Genomic DNA, 19,849 nt, shown 5'->3' with positions numbered 1-19,849 from the left:
AATTTTAATACATTGCCCTTCCCCCTCCATTTAGCTTGTCCGACTGGTTTTTATGGCGCGAACTGCCACCGTCATTGTCTCTGTAGGAACGGAGGAACATGTGACCACATCACCGGGCGCTGCACGTGCCCAGAAGGATGGACTGGACTGGCATGCGAGCGAGGTAAGCAGCGATAGATCATGTACTAGCAACCTGAGATAATCTAGGTATTTCAGGGCAGGCCATCGTTGCTTAAGAAAAGTCATTGAAAAGCAATGTTTCTCTTGTCATTGGTGTCCGACAGCAACATGCACCAGGGTCTTTTCCTGGGTGTTCTCTAAGATCCAGCATCTGTTCACTGCTTGGACTTCAATGCCCTCCAGTGGGAATGAAGATGCATGTACACATTCCAAGCGTATTATAAGCACTCAGTAAACTTGAAACTAGTAAGTTTACTGCATTGCCTCACTGTTCCTCTTAATCCCTGATACTGGTGCATAACTGATCCATCTGTGCTACTGAAAAGAAGGCAGGCCATATTGCATAGCTGGCCCATTGTACCTATGTGTTAGGACTCAAACCCTCACCACCCTCTTGCTGCCCGCCATACTCCAGTACTATGGCTCGGTATTGACAAAGCCATCTTGCCAATATGGCTATTGTATTTGAAATGCCACTTGCCGTTTATTTTGAAATATTTGAGTTGGAAATAGTGAATGTTTTACACATTTTTACGTCATTACAAAATTCTTCCAAAAAGTAAACCCAAGAAATAAGACATCCATAGATCACCCTGTTTAAGTGGGGCTTCTAGTTTTGGAGCCTATGAAGTGTTCATAAACAGGTTGATGTTTGTTCTTTAATTTCCTTAAATGTCTCCTGCAGTTCTCCCTCCACCTGTGCAGCCGCATTGGGACTTTTAGAAATCCAACTGCTACTGTGGGCCTCATTACGAGTTTGGCAATATTCCAGCAGTAAATCTCCCGAAACACCACCAAACTGAATTACTGTTACTGTCACCTGATCCAGTGGAGATACCATGGGATTACAGCCTCCTGGTCCAGTGGAGTTACCATGGGATTACAGCCACCTGGTCCAGAGTTACCATGGGATTACAGCGACCTGGTCCAGTGGAGATACCATGGGATTACTGCCACCTGGTCCAGTGGAGGTACCATGGGATTACAGCCACCTGGTCCAGTAGAGGTACCATGGGATTACAGCCACCTGGTAAAGTGGAGTTACCATGGGATTACTGCCACCTGGTCCAGTGGAGGTACCATGGGATTACTGCCACCTGGTCCAGTGGAGGTACCATGGGATTACAGCCACCTGGTAAAGTGGAGTTACCATGGGATTACTGCCACCTGGTCCAGTGGAGTTACCATGGGATTACTGCCACCTGGTCCAGTGGAGGTACCATGGGATTACTGCCACCTGGTCCAGTGGAGATACCATGGGATTACAGCGACCTGGTCCAGTGGAGTTACCAGGGGATTACAGCCACCTGGTCCAGTGGAGTTACCATGGGATTACAGCCACCTGGTCCAGTGGAGTTACCATGGGATTACAGCCACCTGGTCCAGTGGACATACCATGGGATTACAGCCACCTGGTCCAGTGGAGTTACCATGGGATTACAGCCACCTGGTCCAGTGGAGTTACCATGGGATTACAGCCACCTGTTCCAGTGGAATTACCATGGGATTACAGCCACCTGGTCCAGTGGAGTTACCATGGGATTACAAGTGGTGGTAATTCCCCATTTTTAATTAGAGTAGATATTAACCAGGGTCGGACTTGGACAGAAAATCGGTGCAGGCACCAATGATAAAGTGACCCAAAATCACACACTACTATACGTTACTATCCAGAATGGACTATGAGTAATACCCAAGGGGGTGTTTTGGGTAAACTATTTTGCAAATAATGCATTTGAAAGCATATTTGCTAAGTAACCTTAGTTAAAAATGAAACTGCCCCACTCTGGTCAGAAAAAACGGGTTCATACGAAAATGGGCTGGACTTTTGGGCATTGCCCTGTTGCCTGCCTTACAATTATAAACCTGGTATTGACTGAGCACAGAGGCTGGATGCAGTATTTGACATAATTTATAGCTCTTTCAGACTCTGCTGTCTAAAGACATCATAGCCCTTTCAGTGGAACTGAGCAACATTCAATGGTGTTGAAAGTAAACAAAATCCATTCCTATTCAGAAGGAAACATTTTGAAAATGACATTCATTGGTGCATCTTGGGATCATTTGTGGGACCATCTATGATGAGGTTTATGCGTATGGCGACCATGCCAAAAAACAAAAACTGGGGCGGTTTAGTGAAGTCAGCATGCCAGAGTCAGAATAAATACACTGAAGGCTAAACACTTAAAAATTGCTAAATCAGACCAAAATGACTAAGACCAGAAAAAGACTTTTAGACTGGCGTATCTAATGTAATGTAATATGGCATTATTCCCATTGGTATGGCCTCAAAGCGCTGCAGGCGAGCACCCTCGGGGGACCGAAGTCTGTGATATGGGATGTATGTCAGAGGAAATGTGAATACATGTGTGAATTTAGCCTGTACGAAGGTTGGTAGGGGTGGCCAAGTCCCTGCTAACGGCCCATGTCGAGCTGGCTAATGGACAGGCGTTGTGAGGTAGTCAGGAAAGTATTCAAGCCCAGGCGACTGATTGTGTGTCCAGCTACACTGATTTTGGTGGCAGAGGTGTTGTGCAATGTGTCATTAAGTAGTGTATGATTGCCGATGCGTGCTGTTAGGTGGCCATGCCCTCGGCTATTTTCATGGCCACCTAACAATATTTTCATATTTTTATTGACATGGAGTATGATATGTACCGTGAATCCTGAATGCATTTTGATTTCTGCCAGATCGGGGTGATCTTTCGACTCTTTCATTGTTATTTTAGTGTTATTGCCACTACTTCTGAAGCAATTTGAATAATTCAAAACATTTCTGGAGATTTTTGAAAATTGAATGCGACATACCCGAGATGATACATTATGAAAAAACTGTAGTAACTACTCCCTACTACCTGGCTGTCTGATTACTCCAGCTCATGTACTCTATTTCAAGTTGATTGCGTTGCACTGTGAAGGACGTTTCTGTTTTTTATTACTAGAATGTGCCCAAGGAAAGTATGGTGAAGACTGTCTTCATAGCTGCTCCTGCCTGAACGGTGGTCTATGCGAGCGTCAAACAGGACAGTGCCTCTGTCGTGCAGGCTGGATTGGCGACAAGTGCCAAACGGGTAAGTGCTCGAGTAATGTCAGTTATGACACCTAAACCATTCAACCATTACCCTCTGCTGCCTACACTAGACGCACTGAGCCCAGATTATCCCCCTTTAGCCCTCGTAATCCATAATCTATTTTATTTTATTTAATTTTATTGGACATTTGTATGGTGCCTATACACAAATGTCTCTAGGCGCCACAAGACAAGAAGTGGTGGGGGGCATGGGATATCATCAGAAAAAAAGCAAGAGGAAAACAAAGAGACGGTTATATTGGCCTTGTGACACTCCTACCATGCACACGCTTAAAGGAGATAAGTGCAAGGGGGTGGGGGTAGACGGCGAAGTGCAAAATGGGAGGGACCACAGGGAGGGTGGGGGGGCAAGTGCTGTACAGGCCAAGGTGGCACGTGCCAGGGGAAAGAGGGGGGGCAAAGTGCAGTGGGCAGGCAGACTGGGTAGGGATAATCCAGGGAAAGGGGCCCAATGGCAACTGCTGGGCGAAGGATGCTGGGAGCGACAGGTAGGTGGGTGCACTAGTCCCTGTATGACTAAGAAGGGACCAGGCCCCAGTCGCAGTGGCAGGTTGAGAGCTGAGCAAGGGAAGGGGAGATGGAAGGAAGAGGAGAAAATGAAGGTCTTGAGAAGTTTCTGGAACATAAGAAGATCCGGCTCAAGTCTGATGGGGAGAGGGAGGCTGTTCCAGAGGGAGGCGCCAGCCGAGGAGAAGGCTCTACCTCCCACTCTCTACTTGGAGAAACATTTGACCTGCAGAGAGTTGGAGCCAGAGGATTGAAGGGTTCTGGCTGGACGGTATTTAGGGATAGCTGGTTGTAGAGAGAACCTAGTCCCCAGACAGCCTTGTGAATGATGCAGAATGATTTGAATTTGATCCTTGCAGTCAGCAGGAGACAGGGTAGAGACTTTAGGGCTGGAGAGATGCAGTCCCTGGGCTTAAGGTCAAGGACAAGTCTTGCAGCCCTATTCTGGATTAGTTGGAGGTTGTGGAGGGAGGAAAGAGGCAGGTTAAGGAAGAGGCTGTTGCAATAGCCAAGCTTAGTAAGATCCAGGGCTCTGGAGACATTGCGCTACTGGGGGAAGATGAGGAAAGGTGGAATGCCCCTGAGGAGATGAAGCTGAAAATTGGACTTGTTGGAGAGGTATTTGATGTGTGGAGAGAAGGAGAGAGAGGAGCCAAAGATGATCCCAAGGGGAGCTGTACTAGGGGGCATTACACCACATGTGCTAATAGCTGCTCACCATGGCACAGTTTCTCCAACAAAAAGGGTTTATGTTGGGATACATCTTAGAGAAGCTATGTGGGTTTAGGTGCCACCTAAAAAAAAGGCTTCAATTGTGAATTTTGTAATGGACCGCTACAGATGAGGACCAGACAGCCCTGTAGATTGTACGCCATGGGTCTGTTTTTTCTTGTAATTGCAGGTCAGTGCTCCATTATTTTTAGGTGTTTGGTGTACCTATATGGACTCTGGAACAGAGAGAATTGTATATTTCAGCGATGAGCCCTTTTGTGCTAACATGCATTTTCACAATATGTTAAAACTGTGTCAGTAGGCGTTTTAAGATGTTCGCCCACCGTTGATCCGTCAAGGAACCTTTCAGTTGTAGATACATTAAGGGTGGGATAGATGCAATACCCAAGGCATCTTCCAGTGTGGGTTTGTGTAGAAAATGCCCCTCTATCCATAATTGTCCTGCCATGTTTGGAATCTTGAGGGCTCTAATATTTTGTCCCTGATGGGGGGCACATGCAACTAAGAGGTGAGGGCCATGACGAGACACCTTCTGTGTGTTTAAATGTTCTCCATAGGTGCCAGAGCACTGAAAGCACTGTATGTGTGCATATTTTGTATGGCAATCGCCTATAAGGGACCCACAACCATTCCCCCAGGGAGACTCGTGTAACAAGGTTGTTCTCTAAGATGACCCACTGCTTCTCCTTGTTTTCCCTTAGATGGTCTACTAGTTCTCTGAACCGGTGGTTCTGTAGCATTTTTAAATGTGTGGAAATCTGGCACCTCCCTTTTCCCTGTGTAGGATTAGCATGTAGTAGGCGAGGCTAGGATTTTTCCCTGCCCATAGAAAGGCAAGGCGTGTTGTTTTCACTTCAAAAGGGAAGGAGGACGGCAATGTTATTGGGATAGCCTAGAACATGAACAGCAGTCTCAGTAAGATGTTCCTTTTTACAGACGTAAGATGCGCTGCCCATGATAACATAATTTCAGACCAATTCTGCAAGTCCTTTTTATCCTGTCGCACAAAGGCAGATAGTTTGTGCTATATAGGATACTGAATTTCCCTGTGATCTTCACCCCCAAATATTTAATACTTTTGGGTTGTACCTGGATTCACTGGTTCTATAGGTGTTGGTGGGCCTGGGAGGCGTCCTCGGTCAGCTGCAAAGCCACTGTCTCATTAAGGTTAACTTTAAAACCTGACAACATCCTGTATTCCGCTATTGTTGAGATGAGTACCGGGATCAATGTCTCTGGGTGAGTTCCATAGGCTACGATGTCATCTGCATATAAGGCTAGTTAGTAGGTCCTTCCACCCACGACTAGACCCTGTATCTGTCTCCTTGAATGGGCATCACCTCATCATTTCGTGGCAAAAAATACTGGGGCCGTAAATGCCATATCTTTTACTGCACATTTCAACACAATTTTATGTGATGGGGTGGGTTAGGGTAATAAATAATGTATGGGGAGTTTGGCATGGGCTACGGGAGGGGCCTCCCCCCTCATATAATAGCATGGAAATGTTCAAAAAGAAAAACAAACATTCAGCATTTTCAGCCCGGTATTTTCTTTTCAAAATAATCACATAGATCCCCTTGAATATACAAATGCTGCCAGCAGTTTGCGGTCTTGAGTGAAGATCAGTGGTGACAAAGGGCACTCTTGCCGAGTCCCACGGCTTAGCCGAAGTTTGGTTGATGCCAGACCATTGAATATTACTTCGGCTCTGGCATTTTTATACAATGCCATGGCTCCCACAAACCATCTAGGGCCCAAGCCCACTGTCCTCAATGTTACCTCCATGAGAGGCCATGCAACGCCTGTTTGGCATCTATCAAGAGCAAGATAGGGTTGTTTAACCCAGCAATGAATTTCAAGGATTTACAGATTTTGACCGCTCCCTGACAGCCTCTAATGAAGCCAACTTGATGATTATGATACAGATTGGGGAGAACCGCTTTCAACCACTCTGCCAGGACACTGGCGTACACTTTGGCATCCAGATTAACCAGTGATAAGGGCCTATATGAGTCACAGCCTACCTTATCTCTTCCTTCTTTTAGAAGGTAATGATTCGGGCCTGAATGAATGTGTCAGGGGCTTGCCCGCCATTGAAAATGTAATTGAAAAGTTTAGTCAAAAATGGTACTAGTCAGGGGCTGTGGCCCTCTTTACAAGTTATGCCGGTAGCCATGCCGCAATTTGCGTCATGGCTGCCGGCAAAACCGCATCCGTGTCCGGGTCCTCGGAATGAGGACTTACCGGACCATTCCGAGTTCGGATGGCCCTGTAATTCCTCACTCGAGGACACGGACACGGTTCATCCCCATTCCCATTTCAGCCCCCATAGGACTGAATGGGAATGGGAGAGGGAGTAAACAACGGGCCATTACGAGATGGCCCGTTGTTTGCTCCTTCTTCCCCTCACGGGACACGGTATGCACGCCTGGTTTTCCCAGGCGTGCTTAACGTGTCCCACGAGGGGACCTCGTAATGTGGCGGAACGGGTTGAACGGCGCAGCAGCCTTTTACGGCGCCGTTTAACCCGTTCCGCCAGGGTCGTAATCAGGCCCCGTGTCTCTTGTAGAAGGTTAACGTGAACCTGTCTTGTCCTGGTGCAGATCCTGCCCTGAGTTGTGAGATGGCTTTAAGGACTTCCTCACTGTCTATTGATGCATCTAGCAACGCCCCCTCCTCTGGTATCAGGTTTGGCAAGGATTGTGTTCCGAGGTAGCCGTGTATTTCTGTCTCATCACATGTATTTTTGGTTGTGTGCAGTGGTTAAGTGTACGAAAAGAAGTAGTGGAGCTGTGTTCTCTGCCCTGCTCCCCACAAACCCCATCCCTGCACCCCCTCCCACATACAATCCAAACCCCACATAGAAACACACCTGCTATTTATGCAGTGCAGTGCACTGAAGTGCAAGCTCCAACTTCTTCCTACACTTTTATTTGACAACTAAACCATTCCAAAACGGTTTATTTTTAAAATAAAAGTATAGGAACACTGAAACTTAAAAATAAAAAGTATGGGTGCACAGCTTCTGACCGCTCCCGCCCACTTCTACCTCTGGTTTTGTGTAGTTGGGAATAATATTCACCAAACCGCTGTGCGATTTCCTCAGGCTTCATCAGTAATGTTCCTTTCGCTAATTTTATACACTGAGGTTTCTGCTCTCTGGCGAGCTGAAAATAAGGTGTGAGCTTTATCACCTTTCTAATAATATCTCTGTTTAACAAACCGTAGTTGTGCGATTGCTTTCACTTTCCATACATCTCCAAGTTCATGCCATAAGTCCCTTTGCTCTACAGGCTTTTTATCTTGCTGTTTCCCGGCTCCCTTTAGGGACTGTTCTTTCTCCGTAATTGCTTGCTTTAGATTAAGTTTGTGTAGCATCCTCTCTCTTTTTTTCACTGACCCTTCAGAAATTAACAGTCTATGGAAGGTGACCTTGGCTGCATCCCAGACCAAACAAGTGGTGCTTCCCCAGTGTCATTGTGTTGGAAATATTTTCAATATCTTTGCAGATTACTTCTCTGAACAGTGTGTCTCTGTACAATGTGCCATTACACACCCATCCTTTGTCGGGTGGCGTGCAGGGTCCTATGTCTACTGATAGCCTGCACATGTCGTGATCTGACCTGCCAATGACTTGTATGCCTGGCTCAATGATGTTGCGATCTTGGGCAGCATCTAGTAAAATGTAACTGATCCTAGAGAACGTCTTATGTGGTGAAGAGTAAAATGTGAATCCCTGCCTGTGGTGGCATGCTGTTCTCCAGGTGTCAATGATGTAATAGGAGGGCCTTCTGGTTGTCACTTTCATGAATGGGTGGTGGGACAGCTCCAACTCTCAATGATGGCCATTCCTGCAGGGGGTCTAATGTTAGCTTCAAGTTCCCTCCACATATAAAAAGCCCAGTTTTCCATGCACTTAGAAATGTCATCACGTAGTTGCAATGTATGATTTGTTGCTGGTTAGGAGCATAGACAGAGCACAGTGTCACTGCTGTGTGGCCAATCGTGACATTTATTACTAATAGTTCCCCCTCCATGCCCTGTTTGACCTGTGAGAATTCAAGACCCGATAGTGACTTCTGAATCAGGATACCTACGCCTGCCTTCTTTGCTGTCCTGGACGACCCCCATGTTCCTCCGGATCCTTTTCTATAAGTGTGTGCGCCTCCCCTGTCTTAAATTTGTTTTCTTGTAGGAAGAGTATATTCACCCCCGATTGCTTGAATTACCATTTTAACATTGAACATTTGTGTGGGGAGATAAGGCCTTTCATGTTCAAAGACCCAATTTTGATTCTGCTGCTCGGTGTCATCACGTGTTGTGTTGATCTCCATGACTGTTCCCTGTTTGTCGTGTGAGTTAATGAACCATGAGCCCCACCTCGCTTTTAAGATTTATACATCCATGGTACTGTCGTTCTGCCCCTTTTTCCAAAAATTAATCAAGACAGTCAGAGTTTTACATCGATTCTCCCATTCCCCTATGATCGCATCTAGACTGAGCAACAAGTAGAACAAGATCGTAACTTGCTTGGTTCTGAGACACTCTATATGACACTCTACATGCCGTTGTTTCCGGACCGGCTGATTCCGAGTTCAGAAATCCGAGTTCGGAAATCCGCTACTGCCGTTGTTTCCGGACCGGCTGATTCCGAGTTCGGAATCAGCCGGTCCGGAAACAACGGCAGTAGCGGATTTACTGCCACCGTTGTTTCCGGACCAGCTGACTCATAATGAGGCCCAATGTTTTGATTGTCCAAGGGGATAGCTCACAAGTAAAGTGCTGCCTTTCACATAGGAACAGCCTGCACTTCCTAAATTTAAATCCTGCGATAGGGGACACATCGTCCATTCCTCTTTCCAAAGTCGATACATCGATTATCACTAAATGGGGTGTTTTTTACAGAGATTCAAAGTGGAAGGAATGTGACATAAAGTGCTGTTTAATGTGCACCGTCTTTATTCTTCTGTAGCTCTGCCTTCCAAGAGCGGGCAGGTTATTCTAGATAATCTCTCATACCTTCCCAGATATAATGTCAGAGGGGATCGGAACAAACGTGCCTTACTAGATTTCCAGTCATACAGAACTCTGCTATTAGAATAGTTCCTTACTTCCCTGAAGAGGCAAGACAATGCCAGTCTTGTTCTCAAAATACTCTGGCTGCTGGCCATCAGCTTGCCTTTTGTTTCATTTCATAATTTTTTTAACTTTGTTTTACACTTAAAGTATAACAGTTACATTTCTCCAAACATATTCTCCAACTAAGCGACTCCATGATACCCTTGGTAGCTCATAGAGGGCACTGGACTGGCTGAACTCTTTCCTCACAGAGCTACGCTCCCAGGTTCCCAGGTTATCCTCGGCTCTTTTCCTGTACCATCTCTATCTCCAACTGTGTTGTCCGCCAGGGCTCCAACCTTTCACCCTGGCTCTTTAACGTCTATCTTGCCCCGCTAGCTGACCTCATCTCCACTTTCACTCCCCACTTCCAGTGTTATGCAGATGAAGCCAAACTTTTATTCAAACTTCCGGTCCTGTCCTCACTTCCTCTACCATCGCTGTCTGCGCAACTCACTATCTGCGATCCAGTCCTGGTGTTCCTCCAATGATCTCTGCTTCAATGGCAGCAAGACTGAGATCCTTCCTATTGGGACTTCTGCTCCCTCTTTCCCCTCCTCACTCTGGCCACCAGTAATGGGCACTACCCCCTCGCCTTCATCTGAAGCCAGAAACCTCAGAGTCATCTTCGACTTCTCCCTCTATTTCCTCCCTCACATCCTGAACCTTGCCAAGGAGGCCCATTTTCAACTCCACCTCCTTAGAGGTATCCTTCCTTTCCTCACTTTACCACAGAAGCTCAATGTCTCTAGAGCTTTCGTACTTTCCAGGCTGGACTACTGCAACAGCCTCTTCCTTAATCTTCCTTCCTCCTCGCTGCGCCCACTGCAGTTTATCCAGAATAGGGCTGCAAGACTTATCCTTGACCTCAAGCACACGGACGGTATCTCTCCAGCCCTAATCCCTCTGCACCTATAAGGCTGTCTGGGGCCTGGACCATGCTATCTGCGGCTTGCTCTCACTAAATACGCTCCCTCCAGGTCTCTATGCTCCTCTGGCTCCACCTCTTTGTGTGTCAAGCGTTTCTCTAAGCAACAAGCTGGCATCCATTCTCTGTCCTCGTCTGGCTCCCTCTTCTGGAACAGCCTACCCCTTCCCTCTTCGCCTTGAGCCAGATCTCCTTCAATTCCGGAAGCTCCTCAAGACTTTCCTCTTCACCTCTGCCTTTCCTCTCTCCCTCTCATGCAAAGCCCCACTGTTGCTGAGATTGGTTGCCAGGACCTTTATGTGTCTCTCTGGGTCCTGGCCTCCCCCACAATCGCCTTCAGCCTACAACCTCTCCCAGCACTTGGCTTTGGGCATCCACTGACCTGTGTTGCCTCACAGGTCTGCACTTATTATAGTAGCAGCTGATCACCACTTACCAAGTGATCCCAGCCATGCACTTAGCTGGCTTAATCCTTGTCACTTCCCCTCTGTGGATTCTCTTAGCACTTACTTCTCTCTCTCTCTGCACTTGCACGTTCTGAATGCTCACAATGCCTAATGGGACCACATCTTTCCTGTCCATCAGTCTTATTTCTACCTGCCTGTTGTTCCCATGTTCCCTTCTTCCCCTTGCCCTGTGGGCGCTTTGAAACACAATTTCTTGTATAAGCGCCTTACAAATGCACAATAAATAACTAAATAAACTATATCACCATAAGGATAGAAGGTTGAAACTAAATATATTTATAAAATTCAAGAAAATGTTAAGACCAAGGGCAGTGGCAGATTTAAGGCAAAGGACCCAGTAGGGAATATTGACAGAGGGCCCTGGCTAGGCAGAGTTTACAGTGGGAGGAGTTAATGGCTATAAGAAGTGTGACATTATTGAACTTTAGGGACACATGTTTCATGTATTGTAATCTGTTAACACCATTAATCAGCTCCCGATGTAAATGGTGTTCTTGCCGGGGCTATTAAAAGAATAAGATCCCAGTGGCAGGCCCTGTGCATCCCGGGCTGTTTGACTTTAAGATGAGAAATGCACAGCGGGGGAGCAGGGGTGTAAGCTTTGGCCCCTTGTCCGAGTGTTAAATCCGCTTATGGTCATGGGAGGCACATGAGCTATGCAATAGAAGGACGATAGAACAAACCCAATGGGTGATGGAGGGGGATGGAGAGATGACACTGGTATTGCATGTATCCCATTCACTGTGCGGATGGTGGTTGATGGCTATGACCACAGAAGGAAATTCGAACTTACTACTGAGCAATGACTTCCAATAAGATTAAAACAATGTGATTGACACAGGAAAACCATAACAGGTTGTCACTTTATGTCACACAGAACGGGTCAAAGCAGGGGAAATGTGTTCCACGCCTATGACAAGGAGAACTGGAGCATTTGTACAGTTGGACTTTCCACCATAATATCATGATGAAATCCTCTTTTTGACCAATCCATTTTTGTATGTTTTAAGATGCACAGTTTGTCTTTGCAGTTGAGGCTTTTTCTGGCTACCATCTGATGAAGAAGTGTATGGGTCTTCCAAAGCGAATGCATTTCACCATTATAGCATTTCAATTTAGTTAGCTACCAAAACCTCTCATGTTGTTCCGTTTGGGAGGGAAGATGAGAGTTCAGAATATGCTAATCCCATATTTTTCAAATTCATTGGGCCTCATTATGACCCCCGGCAGTAGCCGTGCCGGTAAAAATGGCACGGCTGCTGCCGGAGTCATTTTTTTTCCGGCACCTGGCAATGGGGACTTACCCGGGCATTACAGCCCTGGAGGTCCTGGTAATTCCCCATTGCCGGGCGCTGGGATAAATTACTCCCCATTCCCATTGAGTCCCATGGGACTCAATGGGAATGGGGAGGATGGTAGCAACACCACCAGTCGTAAGCAGAATTCGGAGTATGCTGGTCCGGTAACAACAGTGCCAGTAACTTACCGGCACTGTTGTTACCAGACCGGCATACTCATAATGAGGCCCATTATCTTCTGATGTATATGAGTTTCTCCATCGCCTTCGGGTGCTGTATGTTCTCCATCCATTCATTGGTGGGGATGCTCACACCTCTTTTTATCATAAGGCGAGAGCTGGTCTGACCCCAACTCTTGGGGTGAGAGGTGTGAGTGGAGTGTGTTAGGGAGAATTCTCCTTCTAGGGCTAATTTCTCTCACCTAGTGAGTCCCCCAGCAGCTTTGCTGGATTTCCGGAGTTTATTTTTCCCACCTGAAAAGAGTGTACATCTTTTTCCACTCTTACATGTGTTTTGGCCTATGTGTTTATACTCATTGTGTGATCTTGGGCACTGGAGCACACCACTCCAGGTGCCCCTGTTCTTGTATGGGTTACACCGCACCCTCAGTGTAGTAACCCAGGGTTGTCTTTTGGACTTCCCTCTGACTCCATTTCGCTGGGGCTGACTACTGTCCCCCAGAGAAAGGTAACGTTGCCATTTACTTTACATAGTCATTTTTACCACAGACCCAGTACACCCCATTTTACATGGAGTACTGGAAAGGGCTAATCGGTACCCCTTTTCTGTCTGTACCACCCTGAGCATTGTTTTGCTCTTTTAACATTTAGACTTGGCTGGTGGCAGTGGTATCTACCCTAACTTTTCTAGTGCGATTATATTAGATAAACGTGGTACTGTTCTTGGCTATGATATTAGCCTCGAACATAAACCCGCTTGACCAAATCGTCTTTCTTTTGGCTCCGGTTGGGTTTATTCACCATTTCTTTTTGTTAAAGTCCTTCTTGTGTTTTACTTTGCACGGCAAACTAGGTTCGCCTTCTTTGTTCACCATCATTTTGGCGGGGTTCTGCAGAGAAGAGCTCTTCAAGTCAAGGCACCTGCGTGTCTAGGTGGGCTGAATGTGAGGGAGGGGTGTAGTCACCCCCTGCACAGGGTATCTTAGGAAACCCAAGTCGCACTTTTCCATGATTGGCTGAGGTGGTTGTCCCGGCTGGACAACCCCCCTGCTGCGTGATTGACAGCCAGGCTGTGTGAATGGGGGTTTTTGTGCATAAAACAGAGGTCTCTTGGGCTAGAAGTCAGAGTCGCCTCTGGAACTACAAGGAACCGAAGAGAAGCAGAGAGAATGACGGCTGCTGCAACTACCCCGTCCCGGTGAAGCCCTGCTGCAGTCCTGAGCTATCTACCCTTCGACGACTAAGAGAAGATCCAGTCCGGAGTCTTCTTCCCTTGAACCTGGTGGGGATAACAAGCTCATCTTCTTCAGTCAGAGATCTCCGCCGTGGTCATAATCACTGCACACTGCTGTAGTGGTCCGGATAGCCACCTGCTGAGCCTCTCCTGTTTTTAAGGAGCACACCTTTTTGTTGTCGCTGCTGCCGGCTTCATCCCTGTGTGGTGCAGACCCCCTTCAGATGGCCTCCTTCACAACAAAACTCCAGGAATCGTGGGTCTGCGGGAAACCAACAGGAACAACTGCCAGGGCTCCAGCTGCATCGTGGAAATAAGGTACTGTGTTCTACTCGAGGAAACTGGGTGAACCCCTTTTCTTCATCTCCAAGGCTCGTCCTCGTCTTCCCTCCTTCTTATAACTTTTGCTTCCGAACATTGACAATATTCAAGTACTTTTGGGCTATACGGAATTGTGAACTGTCTAACTGTGTGATCTTCGGCACAGGCCTCCGGTGTCATCTAAACCTGGTTCCGACCCCTTGACTTTTGAACTCCTGTTTCTCAGTGATTCTCGATACTGTCTGCCTAACCTAAATATTGCCTGTGATTTTTGCCTCCAACTCCCTCTGGGTATCTCAGGTGCTAAGTGTGTTTTTGCCCCGGTAGCATTTCATGTCACGGATACGCGTTTATTTAGTAGACCAAACTGTCAAAAAGTGATCGCAACCGTATCCGCGGTATCGTGTTTCGTTCATAACAACGGTTCATTCAAATACAGGGTACATACCTTGAGACTTACTGTACAAAGTGAATTGGTTAGTTGTAGTATATTTAACGTGAGGTTTTGTTTAAAGTTTAATAGAGGTGATGTGTTTATAACTGATGGTTTAAGAATAAATGTACTTATATTTTTTACCTGAAACCTTGAGTCAGTGTTTACTTGAGTCACAGTAATTGTGGTCCCTTTGTGTAATCTCTGCTACTGCTCATATACTCTTGAGATAAGCCTGGCTGCTCTGCTACTGCTACCACTTTAACCTAGTAGTACAGGCTTGTACCAAAGGTAAAACTTGTATTGCCACCTGTAGTCTTTATTGTGTGTAGTGGTCCCTAAGGGCACTGCACAGGATTCTGCCTAACAGAGTGCAAGGAGAACAGTCATCAGCACTTCTTTCCAAAATATATGAATCCATGACCAGGAACACTGGATTGAATGAAAGCATGTTGCACAACACATAGTCACCAGCAACATTCAGAGATGGATATTCTGGAGGGATGAATGACCATCTAAGAAGCTTCTTTAATGAGCTTTCCACATATTGTATTGCCCTCGGGAATCAAATTCTGACCCACGTGTCCTTTTTATTGTTTTGTTGATTCATTTTAAAATGGAGAGCTTTGTAATGTATGTGCCGACGTGTTGCCACAAATCTACGTCTATAACCCTGCTTCAGGTACCACGCGTGTGCTTGAGGATTGCCGGTGGTCATTCCTTTATAGTCTGTTTCTGGAACATGTTACCAGATCATCTGCAAGAAAATCCCAACTCTGAAGGTTCAGGGAAACTCTTAAAACGTTCCCTATTTCAAAACAGTTAAGCATTGCGCCTCCTCCATCGTAAACAGCTCAGTGTTTGGAGCCCGTGAATATGTTTTCAATGTCAGATTATTTCCCAAGCCTATTTCACTTAACTTTCCAGTCATCGCAGTGCAGGTACTAGATGTTTGGTGGTGTAAAGAACCCATGCTCATTTAGGAAATGACTGTCAGAATGAGCACAGTAGGGTGGCAGCAAGCTTCAAAGCGTGGCAAGGAAGCAGGGTGTAGGACCCTCACAAAGTATCAGGAAAGGCTTTGCCAATGGACAGGATACAAACCAGAGTCAATCTACCAAGAAGGTGAGTTGTGAACGGAGCGCGAGTATAGGACATAACTGGAATCCATGCAAGCCCAAAGTAAGGTCCATGAAGGGGAACTGGTGACATTCAAAAGACAACCCGCAAGAACATTTCCACATTAACCAAGTGAATAACACCCGTCACCGCTTAGCGTCATCACTAATTAACCTTGCTGAGACGTTGCTGAGTAGTACACGATCATGCTACAATTCCAAAGACTGACAATCTGTTCCGCTCAAGAGTTCTGCATCAGCTCCGCACCTATGACTCTCACGGCAAAGAATATAACCCATGGATCGGAACCATCTCCTCTACGTATTGAAGGCGGCCAAGCTTGAATTTAACGGTATCACTCTAGTCCACAATACAACACAGACTTAACGCCGCTAGCCATTGGCACGCACGAGTATACATCTACTGACCTAATATAATTTGGAAAGGGAGTAATTTTGTTCCTTGGGGGTCAGTCACAAAATAATCTCGCAAACTCTGCTTAAATGCATTCGCAACAGGTGGTAAATTATTCATTGTAGTAGAACCATGTCCATTCTGATCCCCCAGTCCTTAAGGCAGGAAGAACGTTAATGCTCTGTCATTAGCAATTGAACATGTGTCTCTAAAGAAATTAATTCAAATTGCGTATTAGTGCATCGTTACAAAAGAGAAACACGCCTAGAGACCCTAAATACGTTAAGAGCTATATTAAGTATCAAAATGAAATTAAAATCAGACTCTCTCCAGAAGATAAGCTAGCAGGAATTACCAGGCATTTCAAGCTTACAGTTAAAGGTATATGAAAAATGGCAACTATGACATTTGTTTAGATTTTGTTTTTCTTCTGTTTGGGGCCAAAGTGCATAAATTCACCTTGTATCCATGTGGCTTTATTCTCTGAGAACTGAAAAACCTGTCCAGAGCAATGACGCTGATGGGGATTTGGAAAAGGAGTCACAGAGACCTGAGATGATGTCATATAACTATTGAAGAGGTTGGGGGACAGCGAAATCCTTGAGCAGTGTCACTGGAGACCATGGCAGAGTTGCAGCAGTAGGCTACAATCATGGTGCATTGTTTTCTATCAGTGTCAAATGAATAGAAGAGGCACTTGAAATGCCCCCCAAAGCACAAGCCAACCAGTCTCAGAAGTTGCTTTGAAGGATGCCTGCCAGCAGGTACTGGCAGAAAAGGATGGACATCAGTAAAATGATTCTATCTGATTTTACTCAATACTTTTTTTCAAGGCATTTTTTACCAAAGCAAAATCATTGAAAAATGCACCGGAGGACCATGCTTCTCAAGTCGGGTGGCAAAGTGCTTCCATAATTCAGTGTCAACGGCAACAAAAGACCTTTCTCAACTGCGCTAATTTAGTTATTGGGACCAGTAGTAGACTTGAATCATTTGATCTTAGTATTCTCCGGCTTGGAAGCTTAAACAAGCTTTCCGCCAAATAAGCAGTACTAAAGCCAAACAAACACAAACACTTATGCGTAATAGACAAGATAGGGTTTGAGATCCTAGCTTCTATGAGAAGCCATTGTAGCTCTCTCATTGCCTGTGAAACATGGTCATGCTTGTTCGATCCCCCTACGGCCCTTACCACACTGTTTTAAATCACTTGGATCCTTGCACAATCTCTTTTGCTGATGCCATAAGGAGACCATTACGGTAATCCAATTTCGTCCAAATAATGGGCCTGACAATTGTGGCACAGTTCTTTTTGGTCAGGAATGGGTGTATCTGCTTAAGTAATTTGATATATTATGCTGAGGGTTGAAACAAGATTATTGACCTGTGTAGTCATGGTCATAGATTGGTCAGAATATACCTCAGTGTTTTAACCTTTGGTAGTGTGTCAAGCTTGCAGCCAAATATGATGAATGTTGGTTTCAGACCCAAGCTTACATAGCCTGACGAATGTTCCAGCGATCATGAGCTTGGTCTTCTCATCATTCAGTGCCAACCCATTCTTGACCATCCATGATTGGATCAAGGAGTAGACCTTGTTGACCTCCTCTGTATCCTTACCCCATGACAAGAGGATCAGACATTGGGTGTCATCTGCGTAGTTGGTAAAAACAATCCCTTTGTCCTCTAATAGCTGAAACAACAGCAGAGTAAAGATATTATATAAGCAGTGTCCGATGCCACTTCCTGACTGCAGACCCTGGTGGAAAGATTCTCCAAAAAGGATATGACCCAGTCGCCTGCTGAGGTGGAAAATGCAGTGACTTGGTGAATTATCTGGGACATAATCAAGTGGTCCACTAAGTCGAACACAGCCGAGTGGTCTAAAAGCATCAACCTATCCCTTGCCCATACGTCGTGGAATGTTAGATTTCAAATCCAGTAATGCAGTTTCTGTCCCATGGGTCGGCCTAAAGCCAGATTGCCATTGCTTAAAATGTTATTTCTCATCAAATGTTTCAAGACTTGCAAATAGGCAACCCGAGCCAATATCTTAAGCAAAAACGGGACATCAGTTATTGGCCTATAGTTAGATGGAATAAGGGGATCTAGCCTGGACTTCTTCAGTAATGGCGTGAACCAGTTGTGCTTTGTGCAGGCAGGAACCTGTATCTTTGCAAAGGATAAATTGACATACTTGGTTATGGCTGAGATTAAAGAAGAGAGACATGCCTTCACAGCCAATGCAGGGAAAATATCACCCTTACAATTCATGGGTTTGAATTCAGAGATGATGCCTGACATCTGAGCCTCAGAAACCGACCATAACTCAAATAAAATGGGAGGGTCCAACAACAGGATCAAAGAATTAGTATCCGGACCTGCCATGCTTCACATGTACTTTCAGCATCTAGAACAACCCGTTACTCCTTGATGCTCTCTTTGATTCTATGCAACTTATTAAATAACGCCTCTTGAATAGCGGTGCAACAATCGTTATCCTTAGTTGTATTAATGGCCTCCTTAGAGCAAAGGTTTTCCAGCTCTTTTAAGATTTTATTGAGCTCTTGTGCATCAGACCCACCATTAATGATTCTAGTGTTGTAATCTGTTTTTTTGCGTTAATAATGGCTATTATGTAGCCCTTCGCCGCTTTGGTATAAGTATCTATATCAAAGGTGGAACCTGAATTTGCCCACTTCTGAAAGCATTTCCTCTTCAGTATGTTTCACCCATGTAACTCATCAGAATACCATGTTTTCTGTTTTTTTACAGTGTAAGGACTGAGTCTTCTATAATATCATGGTAAATTAAAGCAAGGTTCTTAGCAGACTCTATATTAACTAAGTTTTGCGCAAGTGATATGATTAGATATGATTTGGCATTCATAAAGCACCTATACACAGGTGTTTCAAGGCACGACGAGACAAGGGAGGGGGAACAAAGGGAAGACAGAGATAACAATCTTACTAGGCCCGGTGAAATTGAGATCGCGCAAGTGCAGGGAGGAAGGAGAGGAAAATTGCAAGGGGCAAGGGGAGGGGGCAGTGCAGTGCATGGGATCAAACAGTAAAACATTAAAAAAGTGGAGAATTAAACAGCTCCAATGAATCCGCTGTGATCCCACGCATATTCCTCGAAAGTTTACAAATTCTATGTGGTTTAGACTTTTTCACTAGGTTGGATATCAGAAGATCAAATACAACAAAACTATGGTCCAACCATGGACATGGTGACACAATAGGCAGACTAATTTGGATTTTAGTTGTTTCAACCCAGTCGACAATGTCGATCTTAATATGATTCACTTTGTCTATGTGATGAACAAATCCCAAGTCTTTAAGAGAGGACTTGATTAAAGAAGACGCTTGATCTAACATATCATCGATCCAGAGATTAAAATCACCCAGCAGAATACATTTAGACACTGCTTTCAGTACTGCGAACAGCATATTGATGAGTTGGTCTGAGAAATCTGGCATGGGTGTGGGCGGTCTATACAACAAGATGCAATTGACAGTAGTATTTTGGTCTGGTCTGAGAAATCTGGCATGGGTGTGGGCGGTCTATACAACAAGATGCAATTGACAGTAGTATTTTGGTCTGTAAGCGCCTTAATGTAGATTAGCTCACTGTCTGAAGGGCCTTGAAGGGCCTTCAATATCTACTTTGTGCACTTTCAAGGCAGAATTACAATTGAAAGCTACTCCCCTCCACCATCTAGCCTCCCGAAAGAGGTCATAGCATGCAGGAATGGCTGATAAAGATGAGGGTTCAGCAGCTTTATGTATCCAGGTCTCTGTAATGGCGAAGAGATCTATTTGA

General features: G+C 45.4%; 1 protein-coding gene across 2 annotated transcripts in view; it reads left to right on the top strand.

Moving 5' to 3' along the window:
- MEGF6 (multiple EGF like domains 6) overlaps positions 1-19,849 on the top strand; it is a 1,562,146-nt gene that overhangs the window by 1,488,981 nt on the left and 53,316 nt on the right. For both annotated transcript variants that reach the window (XM_069610227.1, XM_069610228.1), the window contains 2 exons: positions 35-163; positions 3,123-3,251. In XM_069610227.1, the coding sequence (XP_069466328.1) occupies positions 35-163; positions 3,123-3,251 (258 nt within the window). The remainder of the gene's footprint in view (positions 1-34; positions 164-3,122; positions 3,252-19,849) is intronic.

This window comes from Ambystoma mexicanum, chromosome 8, assembly GCF_040938575.1.
Source record: "Ambystoma mexicanum isolate Mex_15411 chromosome 8, UKY_AmexF1_1, whole genome shotgun sequence".
Taxonomy (NCBI): domain Eukaryota; kingdom Metazoa; phylum Chordata; class Amphibia; order Caudata; family Ambystomatidae; genus Ambystoma; species Ambystoma mexicanum.
Note: the sequence above shows the minus strand (reverse complement) of the source record. Positions and strands in the feature narration are given on the sequence as shown.